A 26,118-nucleotide genomic window follows, 5' to 3' on the forward strand; every position below is an offset into this window, starting at 1 on the left:
TAGAACCATCACTAGGGGCGCCTGGGTGGCTCAGGCGGTTAAGTGTCCAACTTTGGCTCAGGTCATGATCTCACGGTTTGTGGGTTCAAGCCCCGCGTCAGGCTCTGTGTGGCCAGCTCAGAGCCTGGAGCCTGCTTCGGATTCTGTGTCTCCCTCTCTCTCTGCCTCTCTCCCGCTCACACTCTGTCAAAAATAAAAACATTTTTTAAAAAAGTTTTTTTAAAAGCACCATCACTAGATGGGGGCACCTGGCTGCTCGGTCAGTAGAGCCTGGGACTCTTGATCTCGGGGTTCTAAGTTGGAGCCCCATGTTGGGTGTGGAAATTACTTATAAAAAAAATCTTAAAGAAAAAAAAAGTGCCATCACTAGAGTATTCTCTCACCTTCATGACTCCAAATACCATTAGGTATTAAAAAAGGACAAGCTCTAACTAACAACTTCAAGGTCAACAAAAATGATCTACTCTAAACCCACAAGAAGTGACACAGGTAGGCTCTCCCTTGGGGCATCATTAAGCCTCACTCAATCACGTGCCAACACTAACCCATGGTAAAAAGTCCTCCACACGCCCCAGCCAGGGTCCTCCGTCTAATGATCAGCCCTGCCAGTGTGTTTGTGTGTTCACAACTGCACAAGAAATGTCTGACTAGAGAAAGTCAGTAGATGGCCATCTCCAGCAAGAGGAGGTGGTGAGGGGCAAAGAGAGAAATTGTACTCTCACTTTGCGAACTTCTGTTGTTGCTGGGTGGCTCAGTCATCAAGCATCTGACTTGGCTGGGCTCACATCACGATCTCACGGGTCATGAGTTCGAGCCCCACTTCGGATGCACTCGAGCCCTGCTTCGGGCGAACATGAGCCCCACTTTGGGCGAGCCCCGTTTCTCTCTCTCTGCCCCTTGCTCACTTGCACCTTCTCTCGTCCTTTCTCAAAAACAAACACACAAAACACCAATTTCTGTTACTGCTTTAAAAATCCCAAATGGGCATGTGTTACTTCTGCAATCAAAAAGAAAAGAAGAGGGGCGCCTGGGTGGCGCAGTCGGTTAAGCGTCCGACTTCAGCCAGGTCACGATCTCGCGGTCCGTGAGTTCGAGCCCCGCGTCAGGCTCTGGGCTGATGGCTCGGAACCTGGAGCCTGTTTCCGATTCTGTGTCTCCCTTTCTCTCTGCCCCTCCCCCGTTCATGCTCTGTCTCTCTCTGTCCCAAAAATAAATAAAAAACGTTGAAAAAAAAAATTTAAAAATAAAAAAAGAAAAGAAGACAGACGATCGAATCTGAGAGGCAACCCGGCGCTGGAGTGGTCCTGAGTGCTGAGTCTGCTGGGCTCCGGGAACGAAAGCCCTGCCCCAGCGCAGCTGGTGGCGGGGAGGTGCTGGCTAAGGAATAGACTCTAGCCATGGATCCCACAGCGGGGACCTGGACCAGAGGCAGGCCTGGGAACGAGCTGGAAACAAATTCTTGAGCCCCCTGCACCAACTGAATCACACTCTGGGATAAAGCCCAGCAAGCCCTGTTTGAATGAGCCCCCCGTGTGGCTCCGATGCTCACGCGTTTGAGAAGGACTGTTCGGACTATGTTTACACACTTAAATCTCCTGCTACCTTGCTGGAAACTTCTGGTCCATTCCTCCCTACCACAGGAGTGGAGTCCACATCTGCTGGTCCGGCTCGGGAGTTACCGATCACTCATCCAGCTGCCAGAGGGACACGCTAGTCAAAGTCCCTCCCCTTCCTTCCTTCCCTCAGGTTCACTCCCAGGACTCTCTGGGCTCCCCTGCACCAGCGTCCTACAGCTGCACCTGCCCACATCCCTCCTAATTCTTCCCCCACCTGCACCACTCAGGCTTTACCCACTACACCTCAGCAAAACAAACAAAATCCAAAAATACCTATATTTTAAAAACTACCAAGAAAACTCAGGTCCAAATGGCCTCACTAGTGAATTCTTCCAAATATTTAAGAAGAAATACACGAACTCTTTCAGAGAACAAACCTTTTATTCCACCCCCAACCCCCAAACGAAATGTATTAACTAGGTCATTCAATAAACACATTTGTAAGCATTATTAGCCAAGAAAAAATGTATTCAACTACACTTTCTGATGCCCCTAGAGGATCATTTGACATAAAGAGAGAGTGTGTGTGTGTGTGTGTGTGTGTGTATTTAAAAACTTCCCCCATGAAGGCCTTTTTTTTTTTTTTTAAGTTTATTTATTTGTTTTGAGACAGAGAATCCCAATCAGGCTCCGTGCTGTCAGCACAAAGCCCGATGTGGGGCTCTATCTCATGAACCATGGGATCATGACCTGAGCCGAAATCAAGAGCTGGACACTTAACTGAGCCACCCGGGTGCCCATTTCATTATTTTTTAAAATTCGTACACAATAAAAGTGAGCTTTTTGGTGTACACTTCTATGAGCTGTAACACACTGGTAGGTTCATCCAACTACCAGAGAAAAATCTTATAGCAACTTTGAGAAACAGAACACTCAACCCATTTTAGAAAGCCAGCATAATCCTGATACCAAAACCTGACGAGGGCATTGAAAGAAAGGAAAAGTTACAGGTCATGCTCTAATGAATATAGACAGAAAATTCATAAAATATTAGCAAATCAAATCCAGGGACAGATATGAAAGGATGATATGCCATAAATAAGTTGGGATTTTTCCAAGAATGCAAATTTAGCTTACTTAACATTAGAAAAATACAATGTTACTTATCCCAAACAAAATAAAGGAGAAAACACACATAATCGTCAACAGATGCAGGAAAAAAAGCATTTGCTAAATAATGCAACACATTCATGACTTTTTTTTAAATCATAAAACCAGGAATAAAAAGGAAACCTCCTTAACCTGATAAAAGGTATCTAATAAAAAAAGTACGGTGTCTGATAAGAGGTGTCCTAACAGCAAACATCACACTCCACGGGCAGATGGCGAAAGCTCTCCCAGAGACCAGGACCCACACGGGATTTCTGCCAACACCACTCCAGTGCGGCACCGCATGGGAGTTCCTACTCACGCGTATGGAGAAAACAAAGGGAAAGGCACAACAATTGGAAGAAGTGAAACTCATCCACAGACCACATCATTTTCTACAAAGAAAATCCAAAAGAATCCCAGATAAACTATTAGAATAACTCAACATAGCAAGACTGCAGGATTCGAGTCCTATATACAAAATTAACTGCATTTCCAGCATTTATAAAATGGCATCCGTAAAACCATCAAAAATTTACACAGATCTTGGAATAAATTTAATGAAAGAAATGCAAGACCTTTACATTTAAAAAAAAAAAAACTATAAAATATTGTGGAAAAGTTACAGGAAATCAAAATAAATGGAGAAAATACCATATTCAGAGATAAGAAGCTTGCACACAGGAAAAAATGATCAACAGATTCAATGTAATCGCAAAGAAAACTGCAGCTTTTGGGGAGCCTGGGGGGCTCAGTCGGTTAACCATCCAACTCTTGATTTCAGCGCAGGTCACATGACCTCACAGTTTGTGAGACTGAGCCCTGAGTCGGGCTCTGTGCTGACCGCTCCAGACCTGCTTGGGACTCTCTCTCTCCCTCTCTCTCTACCCCTCCCCAATCCCTCCTCTCTTTCTCAGTAAATAAACTTTTAGAAAAACTTTTTCTAACTGCAGATTTTTTGGTGGTAATTGCCAAGCTGATTTTAAAATTTATATGGAAATGCAAAGTATGTAGAAGATGGAAAGTAATCTTTTACTTTTTAAATTTCTTTTTAAAAGTTTATTTATTTATTTATTTATTTTGAGAGAGACAGAGACCGTGTAAGCTGGGTAGGGGAAAAGAGACAGGGAGACAGAGAATCCCAAGCAGGCTCCACACTGCCAGCACAGAGGCCGACACGGGGCTCAATCTCACAAACCGTGAGATCAGGACCTGAGCTGGAACCAAGAGTCAGACTCTCAATCAGCTGAGCGCCACCCCCCCACCCCCCTCGGCGCCCTGAGTCAAAATAATCTTAAAGAACAAAGAAGTAGAAGGACTCATTCTACCAGATAGCAAGACCTATTACATAGTTATTATTAGTGAGAAATGGAACATATATGGTCACCTGATTTATTTCAAAGGTTCAACGAGAAAGATGGTCTTTATAGCAAATAACCACTACCTCACACACAGAAAATTAATTCTGATGGATCATGGATCTAGTTGGAAACGGCAAAACAAGGCTTCTGGAAGAGAACAAAAAAATCTCTTCAACAAATACAAACAGGCATTAACCATTAAATGAAAGATTCTGTCAATTAGAATTCATTAAAATTAAGAACTTCTGTTCGCTAAGAAAAAAAAACGTTAAGAGAATGAAAAGGTAAGCTAGGGTGTAGAATATATCTGCAACACATCTCACAAAAGACTGTTATCCTGAATATATGAAGTATGCCTACAAGTCAATAAGACAACTGCAGGGGGCGCCTGGGTGGCTCATTTGGTGGAGCGGCTGACTTCGGCCCAGGTCATGATCTCGCAGTTTGTGAGCTCGAGCCTCGCATCAGGCTCTATGTTGACCGCTCGGAGCCTGGAGCCTGCCTTGGATTCTCCGTCTCCCTCTCTCTCTGCACCCCCCCCCCCCCGCGCTCGCACTCTGCCTCTCTCATAAATAAACATTAAAAAAAATTAACAACAATAAAAAAGATAACTGTAGGCACTTCACAAAAGAAGATTCCAAATAGTAAAATTTGAAAAGATGCACCCAACCCTTAGTCGTCAGGAAAATCCAAGTTGAAGCCAAACACAATACCCTTTACCTAAACTTCTATCACCGGAATGGCAAAACCAAAAAGCCGACAACACCAAATTCTGGAGAGGCCGTGTGGCGCCCAGAACTCCTGCACCCTAGTCCAAGTAAGTGCAAGGGCACTGCGGTACCACCGCCCTGGAAGAGCACTCAGCAGCGTCCGCTAAAGCACCCCGGTACAGATGCACCGAAACACACGAGCGAGAACACTGTGACCAGCGTTCTCCCTGGTTGTCAAAAACGGACCAGATCCAACGTCCCCCTGCAGAGAACATTCAGCGGTACATCTGTACACCCCGAAACTATCCATAATGAAAGAAAATGAACGCTGCCACACAGTAACAACCCAGGTGAACGTCACACAAGGTTGAGCGAAGAAAGCCAGACACAAAGTATGTGCCATATGACTCCAGGTAGCCAAAGTCAAAAAAAAAAAAAAAAAAAAAAAAAGGGGACAACTAATCTACAGCGATAGAAGTCACAAGTCACAACAGCGGTTGCCCTTGGGGAGTGAGGGACAGACAGGGGAGGTACAGGATGGAGACGTGGGGGGCAGGGGGTGCCGGTCACACTCTCTACAGGGCACACGTGTGAACGGGCTTCCTCCGTCCACTTTGGTCATCACCAGCTCAGCTCAAACCCCGCTCCTCTCCTCAGGAGCCTTCCTGGCTGACGGGCCCCTCCCCACCTCACCCCTCCCGTGCGCCCCCAGGCCCCGTGCGCACTTCTCTCCGGCAGAGGGCTGGGGGTGTATTTCAGTTACTTCCGCCTCACTTCCCGCCGCCCTGGGGGCAGGGAAGGCACGTCCTACTTGGCCTTTGCACCCCTCAGGGCCTGGCATAAAACCTGCGGCACAGGTCAGTCATTAACTAACGCTGACACGCGCCCCGGGCTGTGTGCCTCTCCCTGAGAAGTCACCGGGTCCACAAGACCCGTGCGTGCCTGCGTCACACGGCCTCCTTGAGATCTCCTTCAAACATGCCCCAGCAGTTAGACACAGGGCACAAGTTACACGGGGAGGCCCTGTCTAACATCAGCTTAGGTTTTCACGAGGAGAGAGAGGGCAGGGCGAAAACCCTGTATGACGCAGTAGGGAACATTACTTGACTAAGGGCACCAGTGCGAGTTTATTTTTATTAAGCTCTGAGAAGTAAGGAAAGAAAGACGCGCTGCTAGTTAAGGACAGCCTGTAGCGTCACGAGGCAGGAGCCGTCTGGGCAAGCCCGACAGTTGAGAGGTGGCACGAACGGCCACGGTCTTCCGATTTTAGGAACCTCAAGGAGGAAGAGCTGACCTAAGGCGCGCGTAGCACGCACGGGATTCCGTGCCAGGCAGACCTGGGCTCACGTGCCAGCCTCGGCACACGCTGACTCCGGGTAAGACACGAACCACCTCTCAGTTTCCCACCTGCAGAACGGAGTCACCCCCCTCGCTTTCCAGGTTCGGGACTGCCGCGTGCGCTTGCCCGTCACGCTAAGGGCAGCTTCTTTTTCATTCAACAAATACACGGCGAGCGCCAACCACGCACGTCCTGGGGCCCGCATCGAGTGCACGGAATACAATCACCGGTGACCCGGGACACAGGCCCTCAGCCTCGAGGGGCTTATGTATGATTTTCCTTGTCTTGAGGACAGGGAAATTCAGAGCTATCACCTTGCCTGAGGTCACACGGTCAACTGAAAGGGCCTGGATTTGGACTCACTCCATACCTTTCAGCGGTGGTGCTCCATCCTGGCTGCACAGCAGAGCCACCGAGGGAGCTTTTAAAAAAATCCCAATGCGGGGCGCCTGGCTGGCTCAGTCAGGTGGGTGTCCGACTTCGGCCCAGGTCACAGCCTGGCAGTCTGTGAGTTCGAGCCCCACACGGGGCTCTGTGCTGACCGCTCGGAGCCTGGAGCCTGCTTCGGATTCTGTGTCTCCCTCTCTCTCTCTGCCCCTCCCCTACTCACGCTCTGTCTCTGTCTCTCTCTCTCAAAAATAAGTAAATATAAAAAAAAAAAAAAAACAAATTAAAAAAAAACAATGCCCAAATGCCACCGCAATAAGGAAAGTAAAACTCACCTCTGAGGGTGGGGCCTGGACACCAATTTCTTTTTTGTTTCCTGGACAATTCTGTCGTGCAGCAAAAGGGCAGAGAACTTTGCTCTTTAACGGATAAATGTTTCCCTTCCCATGCTATCTTGTTTCCTTAGCTGACACTTTATATGAATTCAAGATTAACTCCTTTCCAGCAGCTTCTATGAACAATGAGTTACTATCTTTTAGATTCTGCTTTGAACTACTCCAAGAACTGTACTCACTAAAGCGAAACCAAACTGTCAACACCTGCCGTATGGCGTGAGCTCTTCTAGTCTCTTCCAGTCTCCTGCCTCCACAGAACCAGGCAGTGGGAAGACTCCTCACCCAGGTGGCTTTCGGAGCTCACCTGAGTGTGCCCTCTCCCTCAACGGCGGCAAATCCAGGCCGTGCTCCCAGAAGCCAACAGATCCCTGTCTTCCCTCATATAGAGAAGGGCGCAAAGCAGGCCCTACCCATGTGCGTTTAAAGAGCAAAAAAACAACGCTCTTCCCCGCGGCTCCAGGAATGAGAGTCCGTACTGCGCAACCACACAGAACCACGTCACGCTCTGCTGCCCTAGTGCCAACCAGGAACATGGACGGGGCGTGAGCCGGAGATCAGGGCTGAGTAAGACCCGCACCCTGTCCTGGAGGGGCTCATAGTAGCAGCAAGGCATACAAAACTAGACTAGACTACAGCGAAGGCCCAGGAGAGCAGGTCCAGAGACCATGTGTCTGGAGGAGGTCCCCTCTGTCCTGGGGATGCCAGGAAGGCTTCAGAGGTGTCCGCGTTAAAGATGTACAGAAATGGGCATAGGAGACACAGGGCAGAGGGGAGGGGAGCATCGCGGGCAAAGGCAGGGAAGTGTGAGCCAGCAGGGCTGAGCTCGGGGTCCGTCTCCTGAGCACAAGCAAGGGCCCAGCAGGAGGAGAGGAGATAAACCACAGGCACCTCTTCGTTCTGTAGACTGCGGTACCCAGCAGGGCAAACCCTCCCTCTTACAGCAAGTAACCTGTGGCCAGAGCTAGGACCAATTCTAACGGCCCATCAGCCTTCACGGAGACCATGGACAAAGAGCTCCTGGGGACTCTCCACCATCACCTCGGGCCAGAGCACATCAGAGCCGACCAGGGATGGGGACGGTGGTCAAGGAAACAGGAAGCACTTCTGGGATTCTGTCCCAGGCGATCATGGGAATAGCAGAAAACGCACACTGACATGCACACAGGTAATTTTACCACCCCAAAGCAGGAACAAAATCATTTCCTTATTGTCGGACAAGTAAACGATTCACAAGAAGGAATACCACCAAGACATTAATAAATGTATGAAAATTTCTAATTAGGTGGGGAAAATGTAAAAGGCAGGATACAAACTCACAAATAGCACGCGTTTTCAGGGTTAAAATTCATAAAAAGTCTTTAAGGAAATACGGTAGAAAGGAAAAATTGGTAGTAGGTGTAAAAGCGTGAAGGACCAAAATAAAATAGTGAGCTTAAAAAAAAAAAATAAAATTTTCTGGGGCGCCCGGGCGGCTCGGCCGGTTAAGCATCCGACTCTCGATTTCGGCTCAGGTCATGATCCAGGGCCATGGGATCGAGCCCCGTGTCAGGCTCCATGCTGAGTGTGGAGCCTGCTTGGGATTCCCTCCCTCTTCCTCTGTCCCTCCCCACTGACCCCAAGTGCACGTGTGCGCCCCTCTCTCTCTCTCTCACTAAAAATGAAATAAATAAATAAATACTTTTTAAAAAAGATTCTCTCGGTCCCTCTGCTCCTTCCCCAACTCGTGCTCTCTCTAAAATTAAAAAACAAAAAAAAAAACACCAGAAGCCTCTCAGAAGAATGTTCCCCTTCTGCAAACACCACACACCGCAGGTGTGAAGCCCACACAGCTGTGCAACCAGACGTGGGAAATCAAACTGTTGGGATGAGTCTTCTCCCAATATCTCGAACGATAATAAAATCGAAAAGGAAAATACATAAAAGTATACCAGATTTATGACTTTTTAAAACTTATAGTCTCCCTAGCATTCGCTTCAGAGTATTTACTGAACAGCTACTAAGTGTCTGCACTGGCTAGGAAAACAAGGAACGAGATCAGGCCTTGCCTTCCAGAAGCTCACGGTCACGGGGGTGGGAAGGGGGTCAGTGCTGTCTCAGAAGTCCAGGGGCTGTGGGATCCAAATGAAGGCCCTGGAAGGGGTTGTGGTGATCAGAGAAGGCTTCCTGGAGAAGGTGTCACTTAAGCTGAATCCTACAGGACAAACGGGACTCGTCAGGCAGAGGGAGAAGGGGCAGAGGTGCAGAGACAAGACAAAGCTGGTTCAGAGGAATCTAAGTACGAAATGGGAGCAGAAAATGGGAGCTGGACGTCTGAGAGGAGGGCAAGGGTGGATCCAGAAGGTTCCTTGTGCCACGCCAAGTGGTTTGGAGTTTCTCCCACAAGTGGTGGGAACTACCATTTTTAAAGGCAAGAGCATAACAATGCATTCGACTCCTCAACTCTAGGCATTTAATCCTCATGAAGAAGGAGGGGCAGGGGTTCAGGAAAACGATCCTAAAAAACGGCCGAGGCTCCCAGCTGTTCGCCAAACCCACTTCCTCACTGGCCTGGGCACTGGCCCCATTCCCCAACCTCCCTCACAGGTAGGTTTGGCCACGTGACCAAGTTCGGACCGACAAACCTCCAGGGGAGTGATGTCTGCCTGGCCCAGGAACCTGCCCCCCCGCCCCATCCTGAGCTTTCCCCTTCTTTGACCTGGTGCAGAGGAGCCCGCAGACCTCGGGCAGCCATCGCCGGAGCCACGGGCCAGCAAGACCTTGGGAGAGAACTTCCACTGTGCTCACTTCAGGCTTCTACAGCAGCTGACAGCCACACAAGTCGATACGTACTCATGTGTCCCCCCCACCAACTCTGACCACCACTCAGTTTCTTCTGTTTTTAAAAAATAACTGTTCCAAGGAACTTCTAAGAGGAATAAAACGTGCTCAATCCAGGATACGGACTTCTCAGGTGCTGGGACAAGGGCTGATCCTGGGCACACGGGTCCTCATCCACCTGGCCTCCCTCGGGTTTCTTCTTCCCCGGGCCAGGCTCCCTTCCCCCTCTGCACAACTTGCCTGCTGTGGCAGAGGCCACACCCTCTGGACCTCTTACCCCTTCGGGTGGGGAGTGTGTTTCACACCCAAATCTGAAGTCTAAAGGAAATCAGGACCTAAATCCAAAACCTAGTTTTCAAACTCCTGCAAACGTTTTCTATTCCTGTAACGCTGGGTGCACAGAGCCTACGTTTGAAAAGGCTCTGGCTGGAAGCAAAGGGGAATTAGCGGGGAAACTGGACCTTTTCGGGCCCCAAACGGGTATTAGGCAAATCTGGATGACTCATCACTCTTCCATTTATAGAACCTTACAGGAATCCTGAGATAAACCACAACTACTCACAACAGAGAATCAGCAAAACTGGAAACAAAACAAGTCTCGGTTACAAACTCAGCTCACTTAACATCAACAGGAACTAGCTGATGCGATGTGGCAATCGAGTGAGATGTGTGTGCTCACGGAAAATACAGAAGGCATAACAGAATTTAATGTCACCTGTGCCAAATATTCAGTGTCCTCACAAACAAAATAAATACATATACATTATAGGATAAGCATTGCTGGGTACAAAATAGAACCAAATAGCTTTAATTAAACATCGTTTAAATGTTTGTGTTATTCCACGAATATGTTTTAAGTAGAACAGAGTTTTATACCCACCTGGGCAAAGGGAAATTGATTTGTGAGCAGCAAGCAGCTGGTGGCCAAAGAGCTGCAGGAATGGGGCTGCCTGTAGGGTTTCTCCAAAGCCCCAACCCCCTATCCTCCCACAAAGTGGCCTGCATTTGTTACGGAATCACCCCTCCCAGGCTGACCACAACCTCACCAAGGGCAGAAGGAAGGCAGACTGGCAGCAGACTGGCAAAGTACCGAAACACAGAAATCTGGGAGTTCCCGTAAGGACACAGGGTTTGATTTCCCAATAGTGAGAGCACACCGAGGGTGTTCCGTAAACTCAGAGCCCAATGAATCTGGCACAAATACATTCTCCTTTCCCCCACTCCCCAAAACCACCTTGCTTACAGATGTGAAATTTCTTTTAAAAAAATTTTTGTAGTGTTTATTTTTCAGAGAGAGAGAGAGAGAGAGAGAGAGAGAGAGAGAGAACGAGTGGGGGAGGGGCAGAGAGAGAGAAAGAGAAAATAAGAGGGGGGAGACACAGAATCAGAAGCAGGATCCAGGCTCTGAGCTGTTGGCACAGAGCCCGACGTGGGGCTCGAACCCACGAATCGTGAGATCATGACCTGAGCCAAAGTCGGATGCTTATCCAACTGAGCCACCCAGCGCCCCAGATGTGAAATTTCTAAGGACCTCAGCACCTCCCAAAAGCCAGGCAGAAACACTACAGAGAAATCAGTGTAGCGTGAAAGGTTTTTCAGGAACACAATATGGCTACTGAGGACAAATAAATACATGTGTAGGCATAAGTTCTTTCCTGGTTCAGTTCATGCCACTCCTGAACGCTACTGTCCCTAACACTCCAGAGTGAAGGTGCCTGCCCTCCCCACCAGAGATGAACAGGAATCTCGATGTCCACACCCAACAAAAAGTGGCTGAACTTTAAAGATTTCTTTCCTCAGGGGCGCTTGGGTGGCTCAGTCAGTTGAGCATCGGGCTCTTGATCTCAGCTTGGGTCTTGATCTCACAGTAGGGAGTTCAAGCCCTGAGTTGGGCTCCATGAAGTCTCCTTAAAAATTCCTTTCCACAGGTACAGAGAAGTTTCCTAACCCATCCGAGGCAAGGAAAATAGATCGTCAGACCCACTGAGACACAGACTTATTTTCCCATTCCCTTGACTTCAACATCTAGTAGAGGGTGGGCTGCATCGTGGGAAAGCGACGGTAGCCCACTTTCACGCAAGTCAGCAGTGACACAAAGAAGTCAACCCTGTTCACCCTCCAGGCCTGATGGAATCCTTGTTCCTAGGCTTTCCCTTTCTGCTGCTCGTCTCCTGGGCAAGCCGGCACTTACTAGCATTCACTCACTCGCTCGTTCAAGTGAGAAGCAGGCAAGAAGCCCCTCATAAACTCTAGTGAGGGCACGGCACCATGCCAAGCACCGTGCCAAGCATTGCCTGGTTATCGCCATGCTGGAGATAAGAACCCAAGGTTCAGGAACATAAAGCAATGTGCCCAGCCACCCACCAGAAGGGCAGAACAGATATTCACAACCTGGCCCTACGACGGGACTCTCTGAATGCCCTCCGAGTTCCCTGTCCCCACGCTGGAGGCACGACAGAACACGTCTGAGAGGTGAGGGCCCCGCCCCTCCGCCACGTGAAACTCCCCAGATACTAAGCGTGCAATGGAGCTCAGAGGGTGTCAAACAGGAGCTCGTGCGAGATTCTCAACACTGCGCGGCGGCCGTCTCCCCAGTCCAGGGGAGAGAGCAGGCCGTTCCTCCCCACCCGGCCTGCTTCACCAGCAGGCCACCCTGCCTCGGCTTCCTCCCCTCCCCCCGGACCCTAGCGGAAGGTTCTTCTGCAGGCTTCCTTTGGTTCCATAAACTTCACTTCTGATTCACCTGTTTTCCCAACCACTGTGTGCTGCTTTTATATGTCAACGAGAACAAAGGCTAAAAGTCAAGTCACAGTTGGTCACCTAGACTATCCAGACATGCCGAACAACAAAACTTTCCACAATGATGGAAAAGCACGGGGGCGCCTGGGTGGTTCAGTCGGCTAAGTGTCCAACTTCCGCTCGGGTCATGATTTCGCGGTTCCTGAGTTCAAGCCCCGCGTCGGGCTCTGTGCTGACAGACAGCTCAGAGCCCGGAGCCTGCTTCCGATTCCGTGTCTCCCTCTCTCTCTGCCCCTCCCCCGCTCACATTCTATCTCTCCAAAATAAACACGCATTAAAAAAATAATAATGGAAAAGCACGAGTCTGAGCCAGTGAGGTAGCCACTGGCCACATGTGGCTACTAAGCACTGGGTGTGGCTTGTGGAACTGAGGACTCAGACTGCCAACCGTAACCCAGTCTAAGTAGCTGCGTGTGACCGGTGGCTAACAGGCCAGACAGCGCGGGTCTAGACTCTAGCACGAGCAGCAAGCACGCCCAACACAACACCCCAGACGACCCAAGAGGCAAGGCCAAAGTGTGCACGAGATCCTGCGGGGCTTGGGACACAGAGCCCGCTGGCTTCTGCTTCTCAAGGAGGCTGGGACCTCCTCCAGCACCCCTCATTCCTCTCCTGACACCCTGCTTTTTATTTCTCCCCAGCACTCAGAGCCTGACACGGCGCAGCTCTCGCCCGGGCAGACTACGCGCGCCGTGTGTTACTTCAACTTGGGGGACGGGGTCATTGGCCGCCGCATCCTCAGCGCTGGGTCCCGGGGGGCATCCCGGTCGACCATCTGACAAACGTCTACTGAGCTCTAACCGGCATGGTTTGGGCTCGAAGCAGGCCCTCACGAGGCACCGAGTCTGGGGGACCCGCCAGATGGCACTCAACAATGGTGGCTGCTTGGGCGGGAACCACGGAACCACAGCAAACCGCTCGCCGCTCTTCTGGGACTCTCTGGCGGGTTCTTCTCGTGTAGTGTGTGTGGCAACGCAACCTGCTCCAGAAGGGGGTCGCCGAGCCTGGGAGAGGAAGGGCTGCAGACAGACGAGGCCCTGAATCAGGAAGGTGCCTCCCGCTGGAGAAGGCCACCTACCCAACTCTCCATTTGACACACGGGGAGTAAGTGGCAGAGCGGGGACAACGGCCACCCCTGCCGACTTCTGCGAGGTTTCCTGCGGCTTCTACAGCCCCTCCCACGTGTCTGCAGCCGAGCACACGACGGCCTTGCAGAGGACCCTCCTGACAGGAGTGAAGCATCTGCAGAAACGACTCAAGGACACAGATCCTCAGAGAAGCACAGAGAAGGTGTTCCTGAGTGAGAGGCCCCCACTGTCCCCAGGCTTGGTCCTGGGCAGGGAAGATGTCTGGGCTGGTGGCCGGTGGGGAAGGCCAAAGGAACACTGACTGCAAGCCGTCAGCTGAAGTGAGGATGGGGGGGGGGGGGGAGGGGGGGGGGGCGGAGAAGGCCAAGAACAGCAGATGAGGAAGTGGCGCCCCACACCCCACACCCCGCACGATGCTGGTCCACGCTCCTCCCCCTCTTGCTGTCCCGGCCTGGGCCTCTGCAGAGGGTCACGTGGGGCTGCATGTACGCCAAGGCCCAGTGCCCAGAGCAGGACGCCCCAGGCCAGCCTGTCCCCCAGAACAAGGTGCCGTTCGTGAATGGGACTCTTCTTGAACCCGCGCCCGCCCGCCAAAGCAGGGCGCCCGTCATCACAACGCCCCCGGGACGAAACCGCCGTCCCCCTTCGCCCATCCAGCCCTGGAGCGGGTAAATGAGGGCGCACTGCCTCCCTTCTTCCACTCTCCCTGACGGACCGACCAGATGCAGCTAGAACAGCACGTGACCAACCAGGGCAGAGCTTCACCGTCAGACAGACCCGGGCGGGGTTGAGGCGGAGGTGAGCCCTCCAGGCTCCACTGCCAGCTGGAAGGACCTAAGCCCACTCTTCCGCACGGTGAAGGCACCCCCGCACCCTCAAGCCTGGCCCCTCGCATCTTGCTCCTCCAAGTCCCCCACCCGCCCAGGTCCCCCGCGGTCCTTCCCTCCAGCTGCCGCTCACCCTCCGGATATCCCCCACCCCTACCCAGCTCGAAGGCCAGGGCACACTCTTACCCGCCGCCTCCCCTCCCCTGCCGCCTCTCGGGTCACCCTACTCACTCAGCCAAGCACACCCACGCCCCGCACGCATGCCTGTGCCCCACACACGTAGCCCCTGCAAGCTCTCCCACCACGGAGCCAGACCCTGCCCGCCCCCTGCCACCTGGCTTCCCCATCCTACTTCCCCACGTGCCACTACGACTGTGACTTCCTCACCTCCTCCCTCATCACACCTCCTCCTTCACCCGTCGGCCCATCCTCATCCTCACGGTCAGCAGAGGACCCTGCTTCCTACTTCACAAGAAAACCCACTGCCGGCAGCAGCAGGAATCTTGCTCACCGTGGGTGGGAACGCAAAACGGGGCGGCCGGCTGCCAGCAGTTTGGTGGTTTCTCATGAAGTCAAACGTGCTCTTAAATTCGATCCAGCAATCAGGCTCCTTGTATTTACCCAAGGGAGCTGAAAACTCATGTCCAGACAGAAAGCGCACACGCGTATTTACAGCAGCTTTATTCGTAATGGCTAAACCTCGGAAGCAACCGAGATATCCCGCAGCAAATGAGTGGAAAACCAAGTGGGTCCGTTCCACACAATGAAATATTATTTAGTGCTAAAAAGCAATGAGCTTCATCAAGGCATGAAAAGACCGGGCGGAACCTGAAATGCACACTCCTAAGTGAAAGAAACCAATCTGAAAAGGCTACACTGTTAGGATTCCAGCTACGTGAAGTTCTGGGAAAGACGAAACCGTGGACACAGGAAGATCAGCGGTTGCCAAGGGTGTGTGGGGAGGGGGAGGGGGGTGCACGGTGGAGCGTGCAGGGTGTTTAGGGCAGTGGAACCACTCTGTGTGCTACGACAGTGATGGATACGTGTCACTATGCATCCATCCACACCCACGGAAAGCACAACACGAGAGCGACCTTGATGCGAACTGCGGACTCTGGGTGATGGTGATGTGTCTGTGCAGGTTCACTGACTGTAACAAGGTACTTCTCCGGTCAGGATGTGGATAATGGGGGAGGCCCTGCCTGTGTTCGCAGATGGGGATTATATGGGAACTCTGTACTTTTTCTTCTTCTTTTTTTTTTTTTTTAAGTAGGCTCCACACCCAACATGGGGCTTGAACTCATGACCCTGAGATCAAGAGTCACGTGCTGTACCGAATGAGCCAGCCGAGCACCCCAACTCTGCAGTTTCTGCTTAATTTTGCTGTGAATGTAAAATTGCTCTAACAAATCAAGTCTATTAAAAAAAAGGAAATACACTGAAATGACAAATCTATATTCACACACACAGCAAAACAACAAAGCAACACTGAAAATAATAAAGTAGTCCAAATGCACGAAAAAAAAAGGAAGCACAGACTTCCACAGACCCCTACGGCCACAACCATCCTCCAGCATCCCTGCCCACAGCCCCTGCTTTACCACTGGTTAATCTAGAGGATTCCACCCAGCCAAAGCCAGTTTCCCTACACGAGCACCAGTTCCCACCCCTTCAGATGCCGCTGAAGGACACTGCGTTGCACAAGTCCCTGTGTGTCCCACTGTCTCCAGTACGTTCCATTCCTACTCCGCTACTAGGTTGTTCTTACCAGTAAACAAAAACCCCTACTCCTCCAGCCTCAAAGAAGGAGACCTCGCAGCACTTCCTTCAGCTGCCACCCCGTGTGTTTACCCCCATCTGTGTTGCTGTTGGCACCTTCTCTCCTCTTGCTCCTTCTCAAAGTCCCTCCACGCTGCCCCCCACCTCACCCCCCTTCCCCCTTAGTGTGGGCATAAACTATGAAAGTGATAGGACAGTCACGAGGCTGGCCTTGTGTCATCAGTGAGCCCATAAAAACCGACGGGGGCTCTCCCTGGGCAAAAGAGATTCGAAGCGTGAGGAGGATTCTACACAAGGGAGATTCTCTGTCCCTGGCTTTGAGGACACAGGGGACAACGGCAAGGAATAGGAGAAGCATCTAGTCGCTGAGAGCAGCCCCCAGCGGACAGCCATCAGGGATCTGAGGACTCGTCCTAAAACCACAAGGAGCCGAGTTCTGCCAATAACCGGACTTGAACCTGGACGTGGTTCGTTCCTCACCCCAGCCTCTAGGTTCCCGTGGGCCGGCCGTTACCTCGGTTTCGTCCTTGTAAGGCGTCGAGAGAGAACCCACCCACACGATGATGGACCACTGATGCTGTTTTAATCCACTACATATCTGTCTGCCATTTGTCACGTAGCAAACTAGTAGACGACCAGTACGTCTCCTCCACTCAAAATTCCGCAGCTGGCCCCCTCACTCTGAGCCGAGGGCAGCGCTACGCTGGCCTACGGGCCCGGAGGTGGGACCGCCCTGACCTCCACCCTCCTCATCGCTCACTCAGCCCTTCACGGGCCTCTGTGCCGTCCCTCCACCGCACCGGGCCGGCCTGGGACTCTGCTCTGCCAACTTCCTCCCCTGCTTGGTCTTTGCGCGAATCTCTCCCCCTCATGCACCTGACGGGCACCGCGTCGGTGGGCCACGCGGACCAGCCTATTCTATGGCCCGGCCCCTCCAGGCTCTGCTGCCTCGTCTCTCCCATGGCGCTGATCGGCACCAACATGTGTGCTCCCCTACTCACGGGCTACCACCCACCTCCCTCCGCTAGAACAGAAGCTCCTCAAAGACAAGCGTCTTTGTCTTGTTCACAGACGAATCCCGAGCACCTAGAAGAGCGCCCTGGCATACGGCAGGTGCTCGGTAAGTATTTCTTGGGAAAAACGTATGATGAGAAACGTGTTTAAGGGCCCAGCACAGTGCCTGGTACACCGCAGGCACTCAATAAATTATGGCTGCGATTTGTTGCCAAAAGGAAGCAAACGAAGCACAGCCCGGCACAGGGAGGCAGCCCACCCCCGACGACCTCCGCCGCTCTTTCTGAGCACAGCCTCCTGCTGACGGACAGGCTCTCCAAACGGTTCCTGCAGCAGTAACCAGACAACCTCCCGTGTGTCCCGCCCGGACAGCTGGCCTCCTGTGGCTCCCGGCAGCCACGTCTGCAGAGGGACACCATCTGTGACACCCTCTCCACGCTGGAAGAACCACCTCGACATGAAGTTTACCTGGAGCCAGAGAAACCTCTCCAGTCGGGGCTCCAGTGACCTCCCGGGTGCTGCAGCGGTGGGTGTAACAGCTTCGCTGCGTAAATCAGCGGCTGGAGAAGAAAGGCAGGCCTTCCATAGTCAAGGGGGTGGGCTGCTGACAACCCGCCTGGCACAAGGAGTCGCACAGAGGAACGGAAAACCCGGGGTGGGGTCAGAGGACCCAGGCTAAGCGTGTGCCCGTGCAGACACTCACAGCACAGAGGACAACAGTCCGAGTAGCCGAGACGCCTCACGGACGTTTGGTTACTACAATGTCAACCACCCGACTAGGGGGCCTGGGTAAAATCTTCTCTGCTTCTCCCACTCACAGCCTCCCGGGCCTGTCATGGACCCTGCCCTTCCCCACAGCCCTCCCCGGAAGGCCCCGGGGCACAGGGCCGACCGCAGCCTCACTCCCACCCGGCGGAACACCCAGATAACTCCAACACTGCGAGAGGGAAAGGCCTTTTAATCCGCTCACACACGACGCCCTCTTCCTACTCAGGGAATGCCGTGCCCTGACGGAGACCCACAGAGTGACCTCCCCGACCTGCTGCAGTCTCCTCCAGCCTGCCCTTGCGCAGTGCACCTGTCTGCTCCAGGGACATGCTTGCGGGCTCAGCACTGCACCTCTAACCACAGCTCATCTCCTCCTGCTCTCCCGGCCCCAGGTCCGCACCCCCATGTTACGAGAGGCAGCGTGGGGGCGGGCTCGGTCAGGAGAGCATACGACTCCAGATCTCGGGGTGGTGGATTCGAACCCCATGTTGGGCACAGAGATTATTTAAAAATAAAGAAGTAAATTTTTAAAAAGAGGTCGTGTGTCTCTTATAGAAAGAGCAGGGACTTTGGAGTTGGGCCAGTGAACGTTCAGGTCCCAGCTCGGTCATGTGGTCTCCGGTGGGCAGGCCGGCCCCACCTGACGGCTGCGCAGTGCCTGAGAACAGGTCAAGTGCCTGGTGCAGAGCACGCACTCGGACCAGGACAGCTACTGCCTCCCCCGGGAGCGGCTCGGAAGGCGTCGCAGAGCCCCCCCCCCCCCCGCCTTGTCCCCAAGGCAGCTCACCAGCACCGGTGCCGACCTCTATCTCACTGTCCGCTCTTACGTGCTGGGTCTTGGGTCTGAATGCGGTCCTGAAAGCCCTGCCCAATCTGGGCTCCCACACACCTTTCTGCTCACCTCTCCTCCCTCTGCGCTCCATCCTGAGTACCTCGTGCCACGGCGCTTTCCCAGCAATGCTGAGCTTTCTCCTGCTGCCATGACTCGACCCACGCCGATCCTTCTGCCTAAGGAACACTGTCCCGACCTCGTGCATACTTTCACAGACCCGCTGCCCCCTGTATTTCTTTCTGGACCTCCCCGGGGGCTTGCTGCCGTGTTCACATCTCTCTTCAAGCCATCATCACACCGCACGCGGATTTACACGCTGGCCTCCAGCACTAGTCAGCCCAGCCTCGTATCTTCTGGCTTCGCTGGCCCCCTAGCACTCCGAGCTCAGCACCGGGATCACTTTCCTGTTCACGGCTCCGTAAGGCAGGGGCCCTCAGCTCATTTTGCAAACAAGGACACTAAGGCCCGGGAGAGGCTGAGTGCCTGCCTTACCCGAGACCACATGCCAGCAAACAGCAGGTCAAGGGAACGCCAACCAGCGCTCCTGCCCAAGTATCTCAGTAGTGCGTGCACACGCATGAGCGGGCGTGCGTGCACGCACACACCAGCGGCTGTTTTCTGTAAACCCTGACATCAGGTCAAAGCCACCAGAACATCAGCAAGGGAACATGCTAATCCTAAAGCGGTCAGAGTCAAGTCAGGCAAAAATAAACAAACAAGACGGGGATATGCCTCCTAGATGCCTGGGGCTTCACATCCACGTACACTTCCTCCCTGTGACACGCGAACTTCTTTCTGTTTTCCAGACAAGAAACCTAAGTCCAGAAACCCAAGCCCTGCATCCCCGCTACGTTAAGCTACTTAACTACCCGTTGCCTCGGTTTCCTCACCCGTGACGGAGAATCACTTACCTGCATCTATCAGCTTTCGGTGCAGGATACAAAAACTACCCTACAAATTTCGAGCAGAAAGGGATCTAACTCAAGGACTTGGGTGATTTCAAAATCTTCGTGAGGCCTCAAGTAGTTGGCTCTAAGCTGGGCCCCCAGGAACAGCTCCCCACACCGCGCCTGCGTCGCAGGTGCCAAAGAACCACGGGATTCAAGAATGCAGCAGGATCAGGAAGCCACCACCACGGCCACCCCTTCCACCGCGGCTGCCTCTCAGCGGCCAGGAAATGAATACTCGGCTGATGCTGGGACCCGATTCCTGCCCAGAACCCCAGGCCCAAGACACACACTTCTAACCCTGGCCGCCACAGGAAGGAAGGCGGCCTGGACTGCAGGTGGCCTGGAGGAGGAACAAGCCCGCCGGCGGGATCTGCCTACCGCCCCGCCCCCCACCGTGCTCTCTCCCAGGATGTGCCACAACGCTGAGAACGGTACCGCGCAAGCTCCAGACGCTGCCCGCCACTCCCGCACAGGGGGTGCCGGCCGGCACAGGTTTCTCAAGTACGGCCGCCCTGCTGGGAGACTCACCTCTCAAAAGAGAAAGCAAGGACCCCACTCCTTCCTCAGCGCGGCGCCCAAATGATCAGATCCCCAAAGCCCGGGTCAGTACAGAACTAAAAGTTTAGTTCAACGCATTCACCCCAAGTCAAGATGCCTTAAAGATTTGTTTTTCTTCAAACAATGGTTTCACATTTTTCCATACAGCAGGTCCCTAAAAAAGGTGAGACCTTACGCGAAACTCCGACAGAAGCAGAGAGCGGGGCCAGAGATGTGATCTGCACACTGGGCTTCTGCTCTGTCCAGAGCTGCTCTCGCACGGCCTCACTGAATTCTTAACAACCGCTCTTTAAGACAGGTGTGATGAGCCACCCGGGACACACGGGGACCGCGGAGGCGAGGGGAGTTCCTGAGATCACACAGGTCAAACCTGGGTCCCCTCGCCTCTGTTACAACTCAGGGGGTGCCAGGGTGAGCCAGGCGCAGACCTCGCCCCTAAGCGGCCCGCAGCCAGGTCGGGAGGCAGACCGGAAAAAGGCACCACTACGGTTCTTTACGGGCAGCCCGGTGCGGCACCGCCCCAGCCGCCCCTCCTCCCCACGCCCTCTGCTTCTCCTGCCTCCGGTGCGGCCCGAGCATCTCCCCCAGATCACCTCCGCGGACAGCTTCGTAAAGGGCCGCCCAAAAGCAGCTGCAAGTGCTCAAAGCTGATTACCACCTTCCGGGCCGGCGCAGATTAGCAGCCTTGAACCCCTGGCTTCACAGAAAGAACCCTTCTCCTGCAGACAAGTGTGTTCCTGACTTCCTCTCCCCTTGTCCACCCAGGTGTCTAGATAAGTACTGTTGAAACACAGCAGGCTCTCGGAATCCTGCAACAGTCCCTCCCTCCAAACGAGATGAGGATCCTCCTGAAGTTGTATTATATTAGTGAATTTCCTTCAAGGAGACGAACACCAACACTCACAACCCGTTAGCCCAGTGGTTCTCAACGGCTGGGTGACTGCCCACCCCACCCCCACCCCGCACCTCCCCAGGACATATGGCAATGTCTGGCTGTCGTAACGGGGAAGCGCTCCTGGCACCTAGAGGGCAGAGGCCAGGGAGAGCCGTCCATCTCAAAGCGTCAACAGTGGAGAAATCCCGATTTCACTTTCTGAATAACTTCTGATTGAAGTAAGCACAACGTTAAGAGAAGAACTAAAGAAAACTTTAGAAAAACGTATTTTAGAAATGACAATATTTATGGGGCTCCTGGGTGGCTCAGTCAGTTACTCGTCCGGCTTCAGCTCAGGTCATGATCTCATGGTTCGTGAGTTCGGGCCCCACATCGGGCTCTGTGCTGACGGCTCCGAGCCTGGAGCCTGCTTCGGATTCTGTGTCTCCCTCTCTCTCTGCCCCTCCTCCTGCTGACACTCTGTCTCTCTCTCTCTCAAAAAATAAGTAAACATTAATTAAAAAAAAAAAAAAAAAAGAGTAGACTAAAATAACTTCCTCAAGGTCACACAGCTTTTAAGGGGGAGAGCTCACACTGGACCCAGCCAGTCTGACTCCTGCCACCAGCACTCGACTTCAGTACCCTCACAGGCTCACGCACTCACACAGCCCTCACGCCCCGCCCCCACGTGTCTGTGTCCCCCAGCAGCTGTGAGCTCCGTGAGGCCCGGGACCTCTCCGCTCAGGGCGGAATCTGCAACAGAGGCACCTACTGCAGGCTGGGTGAAGAGCGGACCAAAAGAACGCAGGGAGCCGGGTCCCTGTCACTTCTCTGCTCCTGTCTTACCCAAGCCGCCCTCATCAAGCAGTCAGGGCCACCAACAGGTCTGCTGCCTCAGGCCACAAGTCCCATGACTGTCTCCACCCCTTCCTCGGAGCCTCGTTCTCGAGACCAGCCTTCCACGATACTGCCTACGTTTCCTCCTATGATTTCCTAGAAATCGGCTCCGTGAGGACAAGGACTAACAGACAGAGGAAAGGAAGTTGCCTGGGGGCAGGGGATACAATGGAGAAACAGGACTCAGAAGCTTGGGCTGGAAACCCCAGAGGACCAGCTCCGGCCTCAGCCCTGCCCTCAACGCAACTCATACGGTCCTAACTGTGTACCAGGCCCTCTCTGTAACCCACCTGTAAAATGTTTTGTGGGTTCCGAAACATTTTTGGCACAGAACCCTTTTCCCCTCAAAGGAATCCTAGGTTGAAACTCTTCTCCAACACTTTAAGATCCTAGGACAAAAACTCACCAGACTTAGCACATGGTATCACATATTTTGATCCATTTGTCATTAATATTCCACCTGCTTCCCAAACGTACTTAACACTGGCTCACAATAATGTGACAGCCATCAAAAGGGTAAGGGAGGGGGCGCCTGGCTGGCTCAATCAGTGGAGCATGTGACTCCTGATCTTGGGGTTGGGAGTTCAAGCCCCACATTGGGTGTAGAGATTATATCCATACACACATACGCGCATACACTTTAAAAGAAAAATCTTAAGCGGCATGGGGACAAGAAGCAAAGAATAAAACACAGACGTGGGACATTCAATTTCCATGGCACCAAGTTACGAAAGATTTTCAAGAAACGGCAGCTTTACCGTATTATATAATCTCACTTATACATGGACTCTGAACAACAAAGCAAAACAGGAAGAGGCTCAGAGACAAAGAACAACCTGGTGGGAAGGAGGTGGAGACGGCAAAACAGGGGAGGGGGATTAAAAGGAACACACTTCCAGTTATAACACAAGTCAGGTGGAAGGGTGCAGTGCACAACCTGGGGGACACAACACGGTAACAGGTAACAACTTTGCATGGTGACAGATGCCAGTGAGATCTGCCTCAATGATCACTCGGTGACGTACATAAATGTCCAATCACTCTGCTGTACGCCTGAAATGAACATCACACTGTGTGTCAACGACACTTCAATTAAAAAAAAAAACAAAAAAAACAGTAGCTTCAGCAATGATCCACAGTGATCGACGCTGTTTCCTTCCAAAGGAGAAGAGGCTCCAACACAGACGCGAGACGAGGCAGCGGCACAAGGCGGGGTCCTGACAATCCCAGTGGGCAACTAGAGCTCACTCTGTCTGGGTCCACCCAGGTTCCCACGTGCGAACCCACTTCGGCCCCGTGACCACACGTGAAGCAGGTCTCAGAAGAGTACCTTGTATGTCAACGACACATTTTGTGCTGGGCGCTTTCTAATGCTCGTTTAGAGATGAGAAAGTGAACTCGCAGAGGTGAGGTAACTTGTTCCAGGTCACACAGCTAGGATGTGGGCGCAGGTCTGTTAAATCCAAAGCTTAGCTCTTCCCTCCGGGCTGCTTCCCAGCCACCCCCATTGCGAACCAGGCTTCCCAAGTTTGCCAAGAACCCCACGTGGCTCTGAAAACCTGCCTCCCAAGCCCTTCCCCTTGAGACTCTGATTCCGGAGCTCTGGGGGTGGATCCTGGGAAGCCACGTGTACCAGGCACCCAGGTGGTACCTGTAACCAGGAAACGCTGAAAACAACGACCTGAGTAAAGAGAACAGCTCGGCCACACACATCTGAACCACAACCTGCTTTAGGGCTCTGATCTCAGAAGGGACAGCGACCGTGTCCCCCACAGCTCCTGGGCTCCTCCCCCGGGGGCGGTCCTGAGTTCTACGGAGTTCTGGGACTAGGGATGCTACTTGGGGTAGCTTGACGCCTGTCTGTCGGCACATCGGGGAGAAGAGGTGCCTCAGGAACCGCAGCTGCGCCAAAGACCTTCTCCCTCAAGTCTGGTCTCAGGCTCACTCGAGACGCCGCACACGCAGAGGACGAAGCAGCAGACGCGGCGGGGAGTCACCATCGGCGCCCTCGTCACGGAGTCTCCAGCTGACCCCGCCAGCACGGCACACCACGTCACAGGGACCCCCAGCGCCACAGAGCGTCCCACACGGGCTTTGCTACGGTACACACACTCGGGGGGAGCTGCAGCGGACCACGGAAACAGGCCCGGAGCCCACACGACGAGCAGCTGGGGAGGTGGCCACCCCCCGCACCCCCTCTCGCACAGCCCCCGTGCCCTTCCTCACGGCGCTGCACGGCGTGGGGGTTCACGGCGGCTGTGTGACAGACTGACGTGTCCCCGCCCACCGCCCCCGGCCCGTGAGCCCTCCCCAAAGTCATCACCTGTCACCACTTCCATGGTCCTACTACTCCCGTCTTACCTGCCGAGAGCAGAGCGGGGGACATACACGCTTGCTGAACAAAACCACGAGAGCACAGGTAAGAGGCAGGTCCTCTGCGAGCCGTGCCCCCAGGGCCCCAGCGGCCCCGGCTTGGCGCCTGCGTGGCCTGATCCTCACGCAAGTGGGAGAGCGGCGGCTGTGGGGCCGTGAGAGCACACACCCCGGCAGCAGGGCCTGGGCCACAGCACGGACGCCACAGCACAGCCATGCGGGGCACGGGGGCCGGAGGTGGAAACGTGGGTTATTAATGCCCAGACCATCCAGGTTGGCATGCTGTGCTTGGCCCAAGAGGCTCAAGTTATTAGCATAAAAGGCCCTTCAGGGGACAAGGTTGGTTTGGTGGCACCGGCCCCTTGTGGATCACCCTCAGGCACAGCAGCAGGTCAGAGGCCGGGAAGGGACAACAAACTGTGCGAGTGCGCCAGGGAGGGACACAGAAGTGACAGCGGTGAGGACTCAGACGGCAGAATCACCAACACAGCTCCACAGGACCCTGGGCCACCGGGAAAAGACGCAATGGCCTGCGTGACACAGGGCCTGCTCAGCAAGGCAGGAAACCCCCGTTTTCGATGAGGACATGCGGCTGGCCCGGTCACCTAACCCCGGCACAGAAAAAGATAGCGTTACCTGGTAAAGAAGTTACTAAACGGTCCCAGTATTTTCGATTTACTCCCATCCTCCGTTCCATCGACACAGTCCTGCCGGCGCAGCTCCCGGGTTTCCTTGGCGGAGCTCAAGGTGACGTCAGTGAACTGAGGGTCGTCATCATTCTCCAGGGTCACGATGGCACTGGAGCTGCTCGTGACCACAAGGTCCAAGATGTCCTCATTGCTGACAGAAAGCGTGGCTGACAGCTCCGTGCCGAGGCTGGACACGCTGCAAACGGAGACATCGTCGCTGCGGTTCAGGGCCTTGGAGGCGGGGCTGTAGAGCTCGGCCGCGTCATAGCCCGTCCGGGGGAACGTGGACGACTTCCGCACGCCCCGCTCCCACTCGGCACTGCCGGGAGCCGGTGGCGTGTAGGACGGCAGTGGGCACGCGCTCTGGCAGGCTCGCTCAGGGACGGTCCCCGACTCAGACGGCTTCCTCTTCACGTGGGCCACACTGCAGGGGACAGGTTCCGGGTTACCGATCTCTAGGGTGGGAATGCCCGAGTCCACGGACTTAAGGCTGTGCTGATCTTCTAAAGGCCCAAGCTTCAGCCTGGGCCCGTACTCTGGCAACGAGAGGGATCTGGGTGCCTTGAGATTCAAGTGTTGTAGATTCTGAATATGATTTCCTGGCCGACCGTCCAGAATGCCCATCAAGGCTATGCCATTTGTAGAGGTGGAGAGGTTTCCATCAGTCATCTTGGTCCAAGGAGAAACTAGAAAAAAAAAAAAAAATTACAAAAATGGAAAGTAAGATCGTGGCTATAAAAGCCTAAGACACCACTCTGCTAGTGCACAGCTCGAATGTTCTGATGCCCTTTTTACAGAGGAATCCTTGAAAAAGTCCCACGTACTCGAGTTTTCATTTGGGACCAGAAGCTAGAGTTTTAGCATATATTACCACGATATAAAATGATAGGGCAATAACCTAAAGGCTACATACGTCTAAGGTAAAAATACTTAAACAATCCCCTTCCTCATCATCA

The 26,118-nt window shown here is 53.3% G+C and overlaps 1 protein-coding gene across 4 annotated transcripts in view; it reads right to left on the reverse strand.

Annotated features, from left to right (window-relative positions):
• TBC1D14 (TBC1 domain family member 14) overlaps positions 1–25,848 on the reverse strand; it is a 96,971-nt gene extending 71,123 nt beyond the window's left edge. For all 4 annotated transcript variants that reach the window (XM_078446304.2, XM_078446306.2, XM_078446305.2 and 1 more), the window contains exon 1: positions 25,110–25,848. In XM_078446304.2, the coding sequence (XP_078302430.1) occupies positions 25,110–25,831 (722 nt within the window). In that variant the 5' untranslated portion in view covers positions 25,832–25,848. The remainder of the gene's footprint in view (positions 1–25,109) is intronic.
• Positions 25,849–26,118: the final 270 nt, after the last annotated feature.

Source organism: Panthera onca, chromosome B1 (assembly GCF_046562875.1).
Source record: "Panthera onca isolate mPanOnc1 chromosome B1, mPanOnc1 haplotype 2, whole genome shotgun sequence".
Classification (NCBI taxonomy): Eukaryota; Metazoa; Chordata; class Mammalia; order Carnivora; family Felidae; genus Panthera; species Panthera onca.